Source organism: Aulonocara stuartgranti (assembly GCF_965226115.1).
Source record: "Aulonocara stuartgranti genome assembly, chromosome: 4".
Lineage (NCBI taxonomy): Eukaryota > Metazoa > Chordata > Actinopteri > Cichliformes > Cichlidae > Aulonocara > Aulonocara stuartgranti.
Genome location: NC_138942.1, coordinates 14,436,471 through 14,454,026, shown reverse-complemented (window position 1 = coordinate 14,454,026; position 17,556 = coordinate 14,436,471). Strand labels below are relative to the sequence as shown.

The 17,556-nt window shown below is 40.7% G+C and overlaps 2 protein-coding genes across 2 annotated transcripts; both read left to right on the top strand.

Annotated features, from left to right (window-relative positions):
- The first annotated feature begins 1,779 nt into the window (after nt 1–1,779).
- LOC309704295 (cytochrome P450 2K1-like) lies at nt 1,780–5,504 on the top strand. Its single transcript, XM_082529363.1, has 6 exons — nt 1,780–1,838; nt 2,643–2,822; nt 2,914–3,055; nt 3,390–3,574; nt 3,683–3,824; nt 3,899–5,504. Exons 1-6 carry the CDS (start codon nt 1,836–1,838, stop codon nt 4,084–4,086), a joined length of 840 nt encoding a protein of 279 aa, XP_082385489.1. The 5' UTR covers nt 1,780–1,835; the 3' UTR covers nt 4,087–5,504.
- Nucleotides 5,505–8,245: 2,741 nt separating this feature from the next.
- LOC309705651 (cytochrome P450 2K1-like) lies at nt 8,246–16,624 on the top strand (the record flags this gene model as incomplete). Its single annotated transcript, XM_082531576.1, has 10 exons — nt 8,246–8,338; nt 8,490–8,652; nt 9,470–9,610; nt 9,734–9,894; nt 10,026–10,033; nt 10,145–10,442; nt 10,546–10,687; nt 15,462–15,646; nt 15,749–15,890; nt 15,982–16,624. 10 exons carry the CDS (start codon nt 8,246–8,248, stop codon nt 16,167–16,169), a joined length of 1,521 nt encoding a protein of 506 aa, XP_082387702.1. The 3' UTR covers nt 16,170–16,624.
- Nucleotides 16,625–17,556: the final 932 nt, after the last annotated feature.

The window sequence follows — 17,556 nt, the reverse complement described above, 5'->3', positions numbered from 1 at the left end:
TCCCATTCTTGGAAGCACAAAGAAGAGGGGGAAGCACCGAATATGGATGATTTTGGAGAAGATTAGTCTTTCCTTCTAAAAGTTGCAGGGGATACATATTCTTTCAGACTTTGTGTCTCGGTATGCCTTAAAATGGGCCCCTTTCTATAAGGCAAGTCTTTTGTTTAGCAAATTCTTAAGAATCCACCAAATAACCCAGGTGATTTTGGAGAGGATAAAAGTTTCCTCAAGTGAAATACTTGATGGCTTGGAACATGAATCTTTGTTCTATTAGGATCTCTTTTTCTTTTTGATAGTTTCCACTGTAGCTTGGGGAAGTCTGCACTAAGTGCGCACATGTTTATTGACATCGATCAGAGTGTCTGATAGTGTTCCTTACAGTGGCTGGGAAGTGCAAATCACAAGTCCGCAACAAATTAACAAGTGGCTCTTGACGGAAAGGGATTGTCTGAAATACTGGAAGGGACTCAACGGTAGGGCTTTGGAGTTGACATAATGCCGCAATGTATTGTGGGAGCGCGGCGCCATATATCTGGGTCACGAATCAAAGCAAACACACTGTGCTGGAAGGACGGTTGCTAGAAACATGCTTAAAAGCAGTTTAAAAGAAAAGGGACGGTACAGAGACAGGTTGCGTCCGGATGCAAAGAGACGGTACTTGCAGAAAATAGCGTACATTGGAAATGTGGAACCGTATGAAATACGGCCGTGGAGTAGAAACCCTGACGACCTACCGCTATTGACGTAGCCTGATATATTTTCGTACCTTGTCTGTGGAGTCAGCGTGTACAAGGTGAACCGGTTTCGCAATTATAAATCTCTGGAGGGACACATTCAAATTAGTGCAGCATAAATTCATTCATGAGGGGGAAATTACAGTGAGAACATGTGGAGGCTGTTAGAGGGATAACATAGTGAGTTCAGTGCATTGATGTGATATTGTCCTGATGGATTTAGTTATTCTTTATGGTTAAAGAAATTGCAATGATTTATTAGTGCAATGATTATTATAAATAATCATAATTATAGATCTTGCTTCCATGTTTGTGTCCTGTGTCACTAAAAGTACATTTTATTGTAGTTTTATACATTGATTAATGACCTGCAAAATCTCCTTATCATATTAAGTGTCCATAACTGTCACTTAAAGTCAAACTTTATGCTTTCTCCATCTTGAAAGTGATTACATCCTTGCATTACATACTTTAGGTTCATTTTCTGCAGGCAGGTTTCTGAAAGAGAACAGGCAGATTTAGAATATAACATGCAGCGTTCTATAGATGGATGCATAAAAAAGAAGAAAAGTTACATGTATGTGCTAACTTTCTAAACACTTTGTTACATTTATGATAAATGGATTAGAAAGTAGATAAAACACATTTATGTCAGCCTTGGCTCATTAAAGTCCTTGTCTTTAAATTAACTTTGTATGTATGAAGCCCCAGGACCGAGACCTCTGCCCCTGCTTGGTAACCTGTTGCAATTAGATCCCAAGAGACCCCACAAAACTCTGTGTGAGGTAAAATAACTCTTCTCAAGATCTGAATCAAAAGAAGCCAGTTTAAACATATTACAATACCTAATGCTATGTTATGGCCCTAGCAGGGTCTCCTGTGAAATGTTAGGGGAACGTAACATGCTATTTAATTATTATTATTTTGAATGATTCTTCCAGCTTTCAAAGGAATATGGCTCTGTATTTACTCTTTACTTTGGAACCAACAAAGTCGTGGTCCTGGCTGGATATGAGACAGTCAGAGAGGCACTGGTCAACTATGCAGAGGAGTTTGGAGAGCGCAACATCTCCCCGATACTTAATGATATAAACCGAGGTCATGGTATGATTCTTTTATATTGTGGTTTATTAAGTTTAATTTCATGTTCAGTCTGGTGCAGGTCTACAATACTTTTCCTGGTGTCCTTCGAAAGCTCTTTGGTCTTGGCCATGGCGGAGTTTGGAGTCTGACTGTTTGAGGCTGTGGACAGGTGTCTTTTATACAGATGATGAGTTCAAACTGGTGCCATTCATACAGGTAACGAGTGGGGGACAGAAAAGCTTCTTACAGAAGACGTTACAGGTCTGTGAGAGCCAGAGATCTTCCATGTTTGAGGTGACCAAATACTTATTTTCCACCCTGATTTACGAATAAATTCTTTACAAATCCTACCATGTGAATTCATGGATTTTTTTTTCACATTCTGTCTCTCACAGTTGAAGTGTACCTCTGGTGCAAATTACTGACCTCTGTCATCATTTTAAGTGGGGGAACTTGCACAATCGGTGGCTGACTAAATACTTTTTTGCCCCACTGTATATGACACAATATGCACTCACAGTCATTAAGAGAATACATGGTAACGCTACCTGAAAATATTAGATATCTTTAGATGCACAGCAACAGTAACTTTGTTAATTGTGATTTCAATGATTTCTGTGAGAGAAATTCTGAAATAAGTTAAGTCATTGGTGCTTTCACAAAAATGAAAACCAGGATTTAGTGAAAAATTGTGTAATAATACTATATTGACATTTTTAAGTATGTAAACTGTGTCATATGACAAAGTAAAGTGTATTTCATTTTATTTCTGATAATTACGTGTATTTACTTGGAATAAGCTTTGTTTTACTGTTTTTTCCACAGCTTTTTAACATGTTTCCTCGGCTGTTCGGTTGGATAAAAAATCGCCAGGTGGTGTTAAAAAATGTTGAGATGGCTGTCACAGATATAAAGAATTTAATTAATCATCTGAAAGAGACTCTGGAGCCCGGACTGTGCCGAGGGCTTGTGGACTGTTTTCTGATTGTGAAACAGAAAGAAGAAGTAAGACAATATGTGTTTTTTAAAATTATGATAATATTATTTACACTTTAGGTTTGATAGCAATAAGCAATGTGAGTGTTACTTCTTTTAGGACTCCTGTGTTTTGGATACTCACTACAATGAGGAGAACTTGACATTCACAGTGAGCAACCTGTTTGCTGCTGGCACTGACACCACAGCAGCCACACTGAGATGGGGTTTGCTGTTAATGGCTAAATACCCACACATACAGGGTAAGGAACTGGACAAGACATGCAAGTCTCATTATGTATGGTAATAACACATAAATAGAGTTCAGTGTCCTGTTGGGGTACAAGACCAAGGACTTCAGTTATGGGTTTACTGACATGTCAGCATGTGATATCAGAGAGATAAGGCAAAAAATTAGGAGTTTTGTCTTTGTTACTACCAGTCAGTGGTAAATAAATACACATGTCAGATGCAAACAATGTGCACCATAACAATATTCTGTGTATATTTTGGATTTAAATTTTTTTTTTTTACACATTTTAGCAGATCTGTTAAAACTAATGTGGACAAATGCGTTTCTTTATTTTGTCTCTGCAGAGCAGGTCCACGAGGAGCTGAGCCGGGTAGTAGGAAGCCGACAAGTTTGTGTAGATGACCGGAAAAACCTGCCGTACACTGATGCAGTCATTCACGAGACTCAGAGACTGGCGAATATTGCTCCCATTTCTCTTCCTCACCAAACTAGCCAAGATGTCACCTTCAAGGGATACTTTATCAAAAAGGTCAGCTGCTGTACCTAAATATATTTTAACATCTTGATTCACTTCTGATAACCTGAACTAGTTCTGTAGATGTACATCTACATGAGAAATCTTCTTGGTTTCCCACAGGGAACTATTGTGTTTCCCCTTCTCACCTCTGTCCTGTATGATGAGAGTGAATGGGAGAGCCCACACACTTTTAACCCTTCACATTTTCTGGACAAAAAGGGTCAATTTGTCAGGAGAGATGCCTTCATGCCCTTTTCTGCAGGTATGACAACTTTGATAAAATGTACACTTCCACAGACGTGATTGGATTTAAATGAGTGTAAACTGCTCTTGCAGGTCGCAGGATGTGTCTCGGAGAAGGTCTGGCTAAGATGGAGCTCTTCCTCTTCTTCACCTCCCTCATTCAGCGCTTTCGTTTCACTCCTCCACCTGGAATCACAGAGGATGAACTGGATCTCACACCAGCTCTGGGATTCACCACCCCTCCTTCATCTCATATGCTGTGTGCTGTCAGTCGCCAGTGAGAGACACATGGAACTTGACATTATAGCATTTACTTGTGACAATAGCATAAGCAATAGCATCAAACAGATGTCAGCATTCTGAACAACAGGCAAAGGCAGATGTCAAGGGAACAGATTTTTCTGACTACTTTTTAGTTTTACTCCCTACAGTTTCAAGCAAATATCTGTACTTTCTACTTATTACGTTTTCAAAACAGGCTCATTACTTTGGCTATAATGCATTTGGGGGGAATCATTATCTCGTTATTATCTTGTCACTGTGGACCTCCCAGCCCATTGTTCCTTCACTGGGCTGGTTTCAGTCATTATGCAAATGTACTGTTAATTAGATTGGAGAAACCTGCAGTCAGCTGACACTGAAGAAGTCACTTGGATGAGAGACGAAACGTTTCTCCCACTGAAAACGCTACTTTCAGATAAACAGAATCAACTTTTGGAGACTGCAGACCTTTGTTTGTTTATTAATCACCAGTGGATAAAAAAAGATGACATGTGTCAAAGTCAGGGATTAAAAGTGATTGTTTTTAAGTGTCAGTTAATTTCCAGTGCAGCTTTCCTCTCAGCTCAACAAACATCACAAACACACAAAGTGTTTGTGTGCAGTTTGTCTCAAAGTGTGTTGCTAGCTAAAGGTCCAGCTGCTGTATTTCCTTGCTGTAGGTTAGTGCAGGATAAACAGGTTAGTTTGTTGTACTGTGAAAAGTGAAGAACACACTGCTCTTTAAGAATAAACAGTGTGGTTTATTTACAAAGTGGTAAAAACAGTGAACAGCTGATCCAGGTACAATGAAAGTTGAGTGGGTGGTTTTCTCCTCTTCTTTTCGTCCGTGCCCGAGTAGAGAATAAACACCCCGTGTCCTCCAATAACCCTCGTCCCAGGTGGTGATTAACCCTCGAAATTCCGAGAACACAACATCACGGGCAGGCCGACCGATGCCAGTCACTTCTAACAAGTAAAATCAAAGTATAATTGACAGAATGAGTGGAGTCATTCAAATTTTTGATTACCAACCAGAACTTTGTTTGAATGATTAACAGATCATATCAGTATTTTTGTTTTTCACTGTTATTTTTTAGAGAGTAATTTGTTAGAGGTTTATTCTTTCAATTGCAGGAGAATTGTGAAAAATGTTGTTTTCTGCAGATACATTTGGAATTGTGCATTTTCAATAACGGATCTAAAATGGCAATAAACGAAAGTCTTTAGCTTTTCAGTTTGCTTTTTGCACGCAGTGAAACACATCATGAACATAAAGAAGACACACTTTTACCAAAACAGTGAAGATACTACAAATGGCATGTAAAAATACAGCATGTTGGATCAGGTTTAGATAGGTATTCTTACATTGTACTCTAATTTATTCAATATTTAAATCTGCTTAGCCAGCTATTTTAGTGCAACAAACCTTTGGAGGAAACTAAGCTCTATAATGAACACTCACAGTCCAAGCCATTAACAGTCAGATTTATGGTTGACCAGACTTTAGTTAGAATTTGTTTTGTTTTGTTTTTTAGACAGTAATTTTTTAAAGGCTTTACCTTTTCCATTGGTGCAACCTTTTAATTTCTTTTTTTAAATTTACCTATGCTGTGTCTATGTTTAGTAGTTAATACCCAGGTAACATCCTTGACCACATTAGTTGTTCTTCCTGTTAAAAGCGGGTTTTTCCTTCCTACTGTTGCCAAAGCACTTGCTCAGGGAGTCATATGATGGTTGTAATACAATTAATTGAAAATTCATAACAGCACTTATCACAGCCTATAAACTATAACTAAGAACTATAACTCCTTCCCATTTGCACCGAAACACACCCACAAAGAAAATAAGTTTCTTTTTCTGTACTAAAGTGCAATGGTGAAAGTGAGGTTAAAGTAAGTAAGGCGTCGTCAAAGGAGCTTGCAAAGAAAAGCGTCTGGACTTCTTTAAGTTACTTGAAGACGTTTCACCTCTCATCCGAGAAGCTTCTTCAGTTCTAAGGTCAAATGGTGGAGAGTCCCAGATATAAACCTAGTGGGAGTAACCCCCCACAGAGGGACAAAAGGACCCCCTGATGATCCTCTAATCGCCTGAGCCAAGGTGTGAAACTGGGTGTGGATCCCAATCAGCCAGAGTTTCGGGTGTGTTCATTGTGAAACCTGGCCCCACCTTATCATGTGAATTCCTGGGATCAGATGGCCCAGGATGTGAGTGGGCGTTAAGGCGTCTGGGAAGGGATCTCAAAACTGGATTATAGATGGCAGAGAGTTGGTGTCGTAAACCCCCGCCTCTGTTCAAAGATGGTCGCTCACAGTGGACATAGATGGCTTCTTTCACTCCTCTTTCAAACCATCTGTCCTCTCTGTCCAAAATGTGAACATTGGCATCCTCGAAAGAGTGTCCTTTATCCTTAAGATGCAGATGGACTGCTGAGTCTTGTCCTGTGGAGGTGGCTCTTCTGTGTTGTGCCATGCGCTTGTGAAGTGGCTGTTTGGTCTCTCCAATGTAGAGGTCTGTGCATTCCTCGCTGCACTGTACAGCATACACCACATTGTTAAGTCTGTTCAGACGTAAGTTCAGACTCTCCACCATTTGACCTTAGAACTGAAGAAGCTTCTCGGATGAGAGGTGAAACGTCTTCAAGTAACTTAAAGAAGTCCAGACGCTTTTCTTTGCAAGCTCCTTTGACTACGATGACCTGGATGACTGAGAACCTTCACAGACATAAGTAAGGTGTCGTGAAGAAATTGTGATCCCATTCTTGGAAGCACAAAGAAGAGGGGGAAGCACCGAATATGGATGATTTTGGAGAAGATTAGTCTTTCCTTCTAAAAGTTGCAGGGGATACATATTCTTTCAGACTTTGTGTCTCGGTATGCCTTAAAATGGGCCCCTTTCTATAAGGCAAGTCTTTTGTTTAGCAAATTCTTAAGAATCCACCAAATAACCCAGGTGATTTTGGAGAGGATAAAAGTTTCCTCAAGTGAAATACTTGATGGCTTGGAACATGAATCTTTGTTCTATTAGGATCTCTTTTTCTTTTTGATAGTTTCCACTGTAGCTTGGGGAAGTCTGCACTAAGTGCGCACATGTTTATTGACATCGATCAGAGTGTCTGATAGTGTTCCTTACAGTGGCTGGGAAGTGCAAATCACAAGTCCGCAACAAATTAACAAGTGGCTCTTGACGGAAAGGGATTGTCTGAAATACTGGAAGGGACTCAACGGTAGGGCTTTGGAGTTGACATAATGCCGCAATGTATTGTGGGAGCGCGGCGCCATATATCTGGGTCACGAATCAAAGCAAACACACTGTGCTGGAAGGACGGTTGCTAGAAACATGCTTAAAAGCAGTTTAAAAGAAAAGGGACGGTACAGAGACAGGTTGCGTCCGGATGCAAAGAGACGGTACTTGCAGAAAATAGCGTACATTGGAAATGTGGAACCGTATGAAATACGGCCGTGGAGTAGAAACCCTGACGACCTACCGCTATTGACGTAGCCTGATATATTTTCGTACCTTGTCTGTGGAGTCAGTGTGTACAAGGTGAACCGGTTTCGCAATTATAAATCTCTGGAGGGACACATTCAAATTAGTGCAGCATAAATTCATTCATGAGGGGGAAATTACAGTGAGAACATGTGGAGGCTGTTAGAGGGATAACATAGTGAGTTCAGTGCATTGATGTGATATTGTCCTGATGGATTTAGTTATTCTTTATGGTTAAAGAAATTGCAATGATTTATTAGTGCAATGATTATTATAAATAATCATAATTATAGATCTTGCTTCCATGTTTGTGTCCTGTGTCACTAAAAGTACATTTTATTGTAGTTTTATACATTGATTAATGACCTGCAAAATCTCCTTATCATATTAAGTGTCCATAACTGTCACTTAAAGTCAAACTTTATGCTTTCTCCATCTTGAAAGTGATTACATCCTTGCATTACATACTTTAGGTTCATTTTCTGCAGGCAGGTTTCTGAAAGAGAACAGGCAGATTTAGAATATAACATGCAGCGTTCTATAGATGGATGCATAAAAAAGAAGAAAAGTTACATGTATGTGCTAACTTTCTAAACACTTTGTTACATTTATGATAAGTGGATTAGAAAGTAGATAAAACACATTTATGTCAGCCTTGGCTCATTAAAGTCCTTGTCTTTAAATTAACTTTGTATGTATGAAGCCCCAGGACCGAGACCTCTGCCCCTGCTTGGTAACCTGTTGCAATTAGATCCCAAGAGACCCCACAAAACTCTGTGTGGTAAGGTAACTCTTCTCAAGATCTGAATCAAAAGAAGCCAGTTTAAACATATTACAATACCTAATGCTATGTTATGGCCCTAGCAGGGTCTCCTGTGAAATGTTAGGGGAACGTAACATGCTATTTAATTATTATTATTTTGAATGATTCTTCCAGCTTTCAAAGGAATATGGCTCTGTATTTACTCTTTACTTTGGAACCAACAAAGTCGTGGTCCTGGCTGGATATGAGACAGTCAGAGAGGCACTGGTCAACTATGCAGAGGAGTTTGGAGAGCGCAACATCTCCCCGATACTTAATGATATAAACCGAGGTCATGGTATGATTCTTTTATATTGTGGTTTATTAAGTTTAATTTCATGTTCATAAATCTGTGTTAGCCCAGGGAAATTGCAGGTTTTGTTATTTGTGATCACTAGAGATATAAGAAAACATGATCGAAACAGGCTACACAATTAACAGCATGTTTCCTCATGTTTTGCAACAGCTGACCAATATCTTGAAGTCCAGGTTTCTTTTCAATCAGAAAAATAATATTTCAAAATAATATTTTAAAGGTTTAGTGGTGCATATTCCTTTGTTCTCGATGTCTGCCATGAGAGTAAGTTCTGCTGTTTGTGACAACATTGTGTTGTACTTTGAGTTCAGTTGATAGTTGGCTTTATAATAACATTTCACCAATGACACAGATGGAAACGCCAGATCAAAAGTGATAAAATGACTCTGAAATAAAAAATTAAAGACCCGTAGAATTATGGTTGAAAACCTTAAAAACAGATGATTTTCTTTTTGAAGAAATGCTGATTTTATTTTATTTTTTTGCTCTGATCTTTGCTGTTTTGCTTGGTTAAGATCAGATTGAGCAACAGCCCCCTTCACTCTCATTGACCTGACAGATCGCTCAACAGCAAATCCCTTTATCAATGTTTTACTTTGTGGATTTTACATTTAACACACATTAGCATGTTATATTACCAGCTAAAGTCACTTTCCCTTGCTTATCCAACTCAGAATCAGTGGTTGGTTGAGGTGGTTTGAAGCGTTATATATTTATTTTGTAATTATCTTTTATGTATATTTTACATTGACGACTCAATGTGGCACAACCTCCTGTTGTAAAATTTTATGTCTTGTAGGGATTTTGTTTGCAAATGGAGAATCATGGAAAGAGCTGAGATATTTTGCCCTCACCACCCTCAAAGACTTCGGCAAAAGACTTTCTCATAAAATCTTGGCAGAGTGTAGCTATCTCATTCAAGTGATCGAAGAGCATAAAGGTATGGAGATAGCATGTATACGCAGTGTTAAAACAAAGACCAATTTAATTTTGCTGAGGTTTGTTTTAATGCTATTAGAATTAATTATTAATGTCTTAATCTTGTCCACATGTTGGGTTACAGGAGAACCATTTGATACAGCACTTCCAATAAATTATGCAACAGCCAATATTATCTTTTCCGTTGTGTACGGATGTAGATTTGATTACAATGAACCGATATTCACAAAAATGGTGAAGCGAGCCAATCATGCCACATGTGTCACAGGTTCTGCATCAGTCCAGGTTTGCTTTTTCATCCCCCCCCTTTTTTTTACTCTCTTTTAAAAAAAAAAGAATGACATAAAATGTTAACAGTGACTATTGTTACCTGTGTGGCATAAACTGAATGGTAAAAATCTGATTTTATGTTGAAGCAGACTCTGTCTGTATATCAGTTTTTTACTGTTTTACTGTTGTCCATTGAGCCAAACAAAAAATATTCACATTTCATGATGGGAAGGCAAAATCTAAAATAGTGATTGAAAGCATAAAGTGGTCACAAAGATATGGAAAATACCAAATGTATACGTAAAACAATGCATGACGATGGTGCTTCTGTAAAAATGAAAGTATTACTTGAATCTTTACTTTGTTACTGTTTAATTTTACAGCTTCATAACATGTTTCCCCGGCTGTTCAGATGGATTAAAAACCATCAGGTGGTGTTAAAAAATGTTGAGACGACCATCAGAGATGTAAAGTATTTAATTACGTACCTGAAAGAGACACTGGACCCTGACATGTGCCAAGGGTTTGTGGACTGTTTTTTGATTTGGAAGCATAAAGAGGAAGTAAGACGGCATGTTTTGTCTTTTCTAACATTTTAAAAAGTGGCTCAGTGTTCAAAACAGTGTTTCAGTTTTGTTATTATACCTTTTCTTTTTCTTTTTTTAGGAATTTGGAATTGACGACTCTCACTACAGTGAGGAGAACTTGATATTCACAGTGATTGACCTGTTTGTTGCTGGTACTGACACCACAGCAGCCACACTGAGATGGGGTTTGCTGTTAATGGCTAAATATCCACACATACAGGGTAAGGAGGCAGAACTCTCCTCCAGAAATTTTATTTCTGTTTTCATAAAGCCAATCAGCCATTAGAAAACTGAATATTTTCTAAATAGATATCGACAAAGGCAAAAAAATACATTTCATCAAGGTATTTCATGCATGCAGGAGTTTTGGTTTAGCCACAGCTCTTTGTCTTATGGTTTCCATACTACACAGACTTAATGGCAGGATAGTGTTGGTTAAAGTTTAATGTTCAGCTCAGGTAAGTACAACAGGGAACTCAACAACAGGACCAAACACACCACTCAAAAACTATGGATAATTTTCTAGAACTTCATTTCCTTTCCAGTAGGTGGAGGGTTAGGGTTTCCTAGAGCTAAAACTTAAGCTTCCAACAGTGTGAGAGTGGAACAGGCAGGTGTCCTTAAGAATGAGGTTGGTTGCTAGCCTTTTAGCTTACTTACCTGGAAAACCTAAGTGGCCTGAGCACTGAGAAGTCAACAATCTGGCAATGAGAGAAAAAGGAGCTGGGGTTAGCAGTAAGTATCCACTGATTTCCATTCCTCTGGCAGTATTTCAGTTTCTTCAGTCTTTGTTCTATGCATTTACCTTATAGTATAAACTCTTCAGTTAAGAGGTTGTAAAAAGATAATACATTTCTGATATGAAATCTTTTGTTAAACTTTCAGTAAATGTTTATTGGAGCCTGCTTTGACAAACATACAGCTCTTGAGTCTTTTTCAGCCTTTACAGATCCTGATTTCAAATTTAAATTCTTCTTAGTGGGGGGAAAAAAACCACCCGGTTTTTCTAATATTGGGACTATCATAATGTGTTGGGCCGCACTCAAACGCAGAACTTGTGCAAGTTAAGTGATTTCATTTACAGTGACGGTGAATTGTGGTATTTACAAAGTGTTTTAGCCATTCACAGTTCAAGAGTCTCTTATTTACAAAGTCCAACAAGGGAGGTGATTCCAAACTTCCAGAGCTGAAACAAATTCCTCCTCTTCAGCCACACAAAACTCTCTCCCGTACACTCCACTGGGACGTCCTTAACAGAGGAAATATGAGTTAGAAATCTTTGTGAAGAGAAAATGAGAGTTTTTTACAGAGACGATGAGGAGATTGCTACTGCGGTTAGACCGCACTCAGGTGAAAATTGAAAGTCAGGTCCCAGCTTGGATAGTTGTCAGCAGATTGCAAAGTGCCTCACAGATGCTTGATTTCTTCAGGCGTGTTCAGGAGTGGGTGGAGGTAAAGAAACAGGTAAAGCACATACAGTGGCTTGCAAAAGTTTTCGGACCCCTTGAACTTTCCCACATTTTGTCACATTACAGCCACAAACATGAATCAATTTTAGTGGAATTCCACATGAAAGACCAACACAAAGTGGTGTACACGTGAGAAGTGGAACGAAAATCACACATGTAATCTAATGTCAGTACAAATACAGCTGCTCTGTGACGGCCTCAGAGGTTGTCTAAGAGAATATTGGGAGCAACAACACCATGAAGGGATAAAGTTACTGAGAAATTTAAAGCAGGCTTAGGCTACAAAAAGATTTCCCAAGCCTTGAACATCCCATGGAGCACTGTTCAAGTGATCATTCAGAAATGGAAGGAGTATGGCACAACTGCAAACCTACCAAGACAAGGCTGTCCACCTAAACTCACAAGCCGAACAAGGAGAGCGCTGATCAGAAATGCAGCCAAGAGGCACATGGTGACTCTGGACGAGCTGCAGAGATCTACAGCTCAGATCTCATGTGGGGGACACAGCAAACATGTGGAAGAAGGTGCTCTGGTCAGATGAGACCAAAATGGAACTTTTTGGCCAAAATGCAAAACGCTATGTGTGCCGGAAAACTAACACTGCACATCTCTCTGAACACACCATCCCCACTGTCAAATATGGTGGTGGCAGCATCATGCTCTGGGGGTGCTTCTCTTCAGCAGGGACAGGGAAGCTGGTCAGAGTTGATGGGAAGATGGATGTAGCCAAATACAGGGCAATCTTGGAAGAAAACCTCTTGGAGTCTGCAAAAGACTTGAGACTGGGGCGAAGGTTCACTGTCCAGCAGGACAACGACCCTAAACATAAAGCCAGGGCAACAATGGAATGGTTTAAAACAAAACATATCCATGTGTTAGAATGGCCCAGTCAAAGTCCAGATCTAAATCCAATCGAGAATCTGTGGCAAGATCTGAAAACTGCTGTTCACAAACGCTGTCCATCTAATCTGACTGAGCTGGAGCTGTTTTGCAAAGAAGAATGGGCAAGGATTTCAGTCTCTAGATGTGCAAAGCTGGTAGAGACATATCCTAAAAGACTGGCAGCTGTAATTGCAGCAAAAGGTGGTTCTACAAAGTATTGACTCAGGGGGCTGAATAATTACGCACACCCCACTTTTCAGTTATTTATTTGTAAAAAATGTTTGGAATCATGTATGATTTTTGTTCTACGTCTCACGTGTACACCACTTTGTATTGGTCTTTCACGTGGAATTCCAATAAAATTGATTCATGTTTGTGGCTGTAATGTGACAAAATGTGGAAAAGTTCAAGGGGGCCAAATACTTTTGCAAGCCACTGTAATAGGGCAGTCTGCTCCTGAACTCTGTTTGTACTCATGATGGAGAATTTGACTGTCCCACTCTGAGCTTGTGTCTCCTAGAGACCTCTTCCTGTTAAAAGGGAGTTCTTTCTCCCCTCTACCACCAATAACTTGTTCATAGTGGATGGTCTGATCTTTGGGTTTTGCTCTGCAATATTGTAAGATAAGATAAGATAAGATAGAACTTTATTAATCCCTCGGGTGGGTTCCTCTGGGAAATTCGACTTCCAAAAAAAGCACAGCAACGACCGAAGTTACAGTTACAGAATTGTTATATATATATATATATATATATATATATATATATATATACACACACACACACACACACACACACACACACACACACACACACACACACACACACATATATAAATACAGAGACAAATATAAATAAAATATACAAAGGGGATAAATAGAATAAATAGGAATAAAAAATAAAAATACAAGTGAATTGCACATTTCGAGTATTGAGGTCTATTGCACTGTTGACTATTTACAAAAAGTATTGCACAAGGTATTGTACAGTGAGGTGAAGAGGCACTACAGCTTAGTTGTTCCCCCCTCCTTTGTCCTCCTGTTTCCCCTCCCTCTCCCCTCCAGAGAGGAGTTAAACAGTCTGATGGCGTGTGGGACAAAGGAGTTTTTCAGTCTGTTAGTTCTTGTCTTGGGGAGAAGCAACCTGTCACTGAACAGACTCTTCTGGTTGTTAATGGCCGTGTGCAGAGGATGCCCAGCATTGTTCATAATGTCCAGCAGTTTCTTTAATGTCCTTTTCTCTGCCACTGTCACCAGAGTGTCCAGCTTCATGCCGACCACAGAGCTAGCCCTCCTGATCAGTTTCTCCAGCCTGCATGAGTCCCTCTTTGCTGTGCTGCTCCCCCAGCACACCACAGCATAGAAAAGTACTCCAGCAACCACTGACTGGTAAAACATCCTCAGGAGCTTCCTGCAGATGTTAAAAGACCTCAGCCTCCTGAGGAAGTACAGTCGGCTTTGGGCTTTTTTATACAGGTGCTCTGTGTTGCATGACCAGTCCAGTTTATTGTCCACCCACAGCCCGAGGTACTTGTACTTGTTGACCACCTCCACCTCCTCCCCCTCTATCTGAACCGGCAGTGGACCTTCTCTGGACCTCCCGAAGTCCACAACCAGTTCCTTAGTCTTTGAGGTGTTGAGTTGCAGGTGGTTTGTGTGACTCCATGCGACAAAGTTCCTCACCAGACTTCTGTACTCCTCTTCCTGATCATCCCAGATACACCCCATGATGGCCGTGTCATCTGCAAACTTCTGAATGTGGCATAATTCAGAGTTGTAGCAGAAGTCAGAGGTGTACAGGGTGAAGAGAAGAGGGGACAGCACAGTTCCCTGTGGTGCTCCTGTGCTGCTGACCACAGTGTCAGACGTGATGTCCTTCAGCCTGACGTACTGTGGTCTGTCGGTGAGGTAGTCGGAGATCCAAGCCACCAGGCAGGGGTCCACCTCCATCCTGTTCAGTTTTTCCTGAAGCATACAGGGCCGGATGGTATTAAAGGCACTGGAAAAGTCAAGAAACAGGATCCTGACCGTGCCTTTTCCCCCATCCAGGTGTGAGTGGGCTCTGTGTAGGAGGTACAGGATGGCATCCTCCACTCCGACACCCGCCTTGTATGCAAACTGTAGTGGGTCCTGGGCATGTTGTACCTGTGGTCGGAGGAGGTTGAGGAAGAGCCGCTCTAGAGTCTTCATAAGATGTGACGTCAGTGCCACCGGTCGGAAGTCATTCAGCTCATTGGGCCGGTTCCTTTTGGGGACCGGGACGATGCAGGATGTCTTCCATAGGGCGGGCACTCTCCCCAGTCGCAGACTGAGGTTGAAGACTCGTTGTAGCGGCTCCCCAAGTTCAGCAGCACACGCCTTAAGCATCCTAGGACACACCTTGTCTGGGCCTGCTGCCTTTCTGGGGCGAAGCTTCCTCAGTTGCCTCCTGACCTGATCCACTGTGACACTGGGAGGTGTTTGGGAGGAGGGGAGGGGGGGAGATGTCTTGCTGCTGAGAGAGGGATTGGAGGAGGGGGGTGTCATGGTGTCAGGAAGGGGGGAAGCGAGGGAGGGAGGGAGGGAGGGAGGGAAGCGAGGTAAAATGTGGTAAAATGTGGTAAAATGAATGCAGACAAAACCTTTCTATTTATTTTGTGTCTACAGAGCAGGTCCATGAGGAGCTGAGACATGTAGTGGGAAGCCGAAAAGTCAGTGCTGATGATAGGAAAAACCTGCCGTACACTGATGCAGTCATTCACGAGATCCAGAGACTGGCTAATATTCTACCTGTATGTCTTCCTCACCAAACTAGCCGAGATGTCACCTTCCAGGGATACTTTATCAAAAAGGTCAACTGCTCATCCACAAAAAATACCCTTTATTTGACATTTTGATTCACCTCTGATAACTTGAATCGCACATCTATGATAAATGTGCTCTTTTGCCTACAGGGAACTATTGTATTTCCCCTTCTTACTTCTGTCCTGTATGATGAGAGTGAATGGGAGAGCCCACACACTTTTAACCCTTCTCATTTCCTGGATAAGGAAGGTAAATTTGTCAGGAGAGATGCCTTCATGCCCTTTTCTGCAGGTATGACAACTTTATCAGGCTTTTGTTAAGAAAATTTGCACTTGCACAGACATGACTTGTTTAAATAAGCGTAAACTCTTTGCATTTGCAGGTTACAGGATGTGTCTTGGAGAAGGTCTGGCTAAGATGGAGCTCTTCCTCTTCTTCACCTCCCTTGTTCAGCACTTTTGCTTCACTCCTACACCTGGAATTACAGAGGATGAACTGGATCTCACACCAGCTGTGGGATTCACCACCCCTCCTTCATCCCATAAGCTGTGTGCTGTCAGTCGCCAGTGAGAGAGGGCTTAAGCAGGGCTTCTCCTAAGACCCAAACTCTTCCATCGCATGCATTTTTAATTTCTCTTTGATATTTGCTCATATTGGAACCCGATGAATGTAAAAACAAAGAATTACCATATATATATTTTTTTTTTTTACCTAATTTTTGTTTCTAAGAAAAATGAGAGCCACATATGAGGATATTCATTTAAAATTTCGATAGAACAGTAGCAGTATAATGTCCTCGTAAGTGGATATCAGGCGCTTGTAGACCAAAATACTCAATTTTGGTCTAAATAACCCAAAATGTGATGTCCACATATGTGGACGCCAGGTCCTAGGAGGTTAAAGTGGATGCCTGCGGCAAGCAGAAGGATCATTTTTCAGCCACCACTAGCAGATGTCATGATCCTTAACGCCTGGATTGTTGAGCAAAAGCAGATGTTGTGAGATAAAAGGATATGAATGTATTTCAGTCCTTCACATGAAGGCTAATAAAACTGTGTTAACAGGAATGAGTGGTGTTCTTTAGAGATGGGAAAACTGGTCTCATTTTTTGCATGAATTTGCTGTTTTTCTATTTTCTATTAATATCTATTAAATCAGAAAGAAACTGTTCCTTAAGAAATACCAAAAATATATAAAATGCCACACCATGTTACAGAAAGACAAAGCATCTCATAATATGAGAACATTTCAAATCAATTCAATTCTGTTTACTGTGAATTCAAAAGTTGTAATATTTAAACCTGATCAGATTTGGTTTAACATAGACTGGCATCTCCATTTAGCTGATTCTTCTGCACATGTAAACAACAATTTTCAGACTGATGTATTATTTTGGTTTGGAAAAGAAGAAACTGAACTTTCCTCTGTCTGTGTGTAATGAGCACAGTGGCTGGCTAGCTCTCTTTCCTTATTAAACCAGCCAAGATTTGAGCTTCCAGGGAAACTTTATTGAACAGATTAACTGCTGCAGTTTCACTACTTGACAATAAAATCCCCCCCGCCTGTGCCGTTTGGTTCTTTTGCCATCAGAATTATTGTCTAAAGGCAAAGAAAGATGCCCAACAGATTTACTTTACCAAATGGACCATCCCAGCCTTGCTGTATTGGTCTATTTGATTCACCTTTGGCTCCAGGACCCGACAAGCAGCCACCAGGAGTGAGCCGGTGTGTACCCGGACGCCCATCCCCAGACACAAAACCCACCAACGCACCGATGTCTGAGGGCGCCTGCCACTGGCAGGGGAAGTGGTGGGGGGAGATAGGCCTCCATACCTTGGAGGGCCTGAGATGTCCCTAGAGAGGTGGCGTCTGATACCCAACCTGACATATAGACACAGACAAACAGGCACACACAGATACAAACATCCATTCCCACCCTCATGCTCTCATATGCAAT

Excerpts from the sequence above, each read along its gene's own strand:
- LOC309704295 (XM_082529363.1), top strand. Across the intron at positions 2,823-2,913 it reads TTGTGAAACAGAAAGAAGAA|GACTCCTGTGTTTTGGATAC; the intron begins GTAAGACAATAT and ends TACTTCTTTTAG. Across the intron at positions 3,825-3,898 it reads CTTCATGCCCTTTTCTGCAG|GTCGCAGGATGTGTCTCGGA; the intron begins GTATGACAACTT and ends CTGCTCTTGCAG.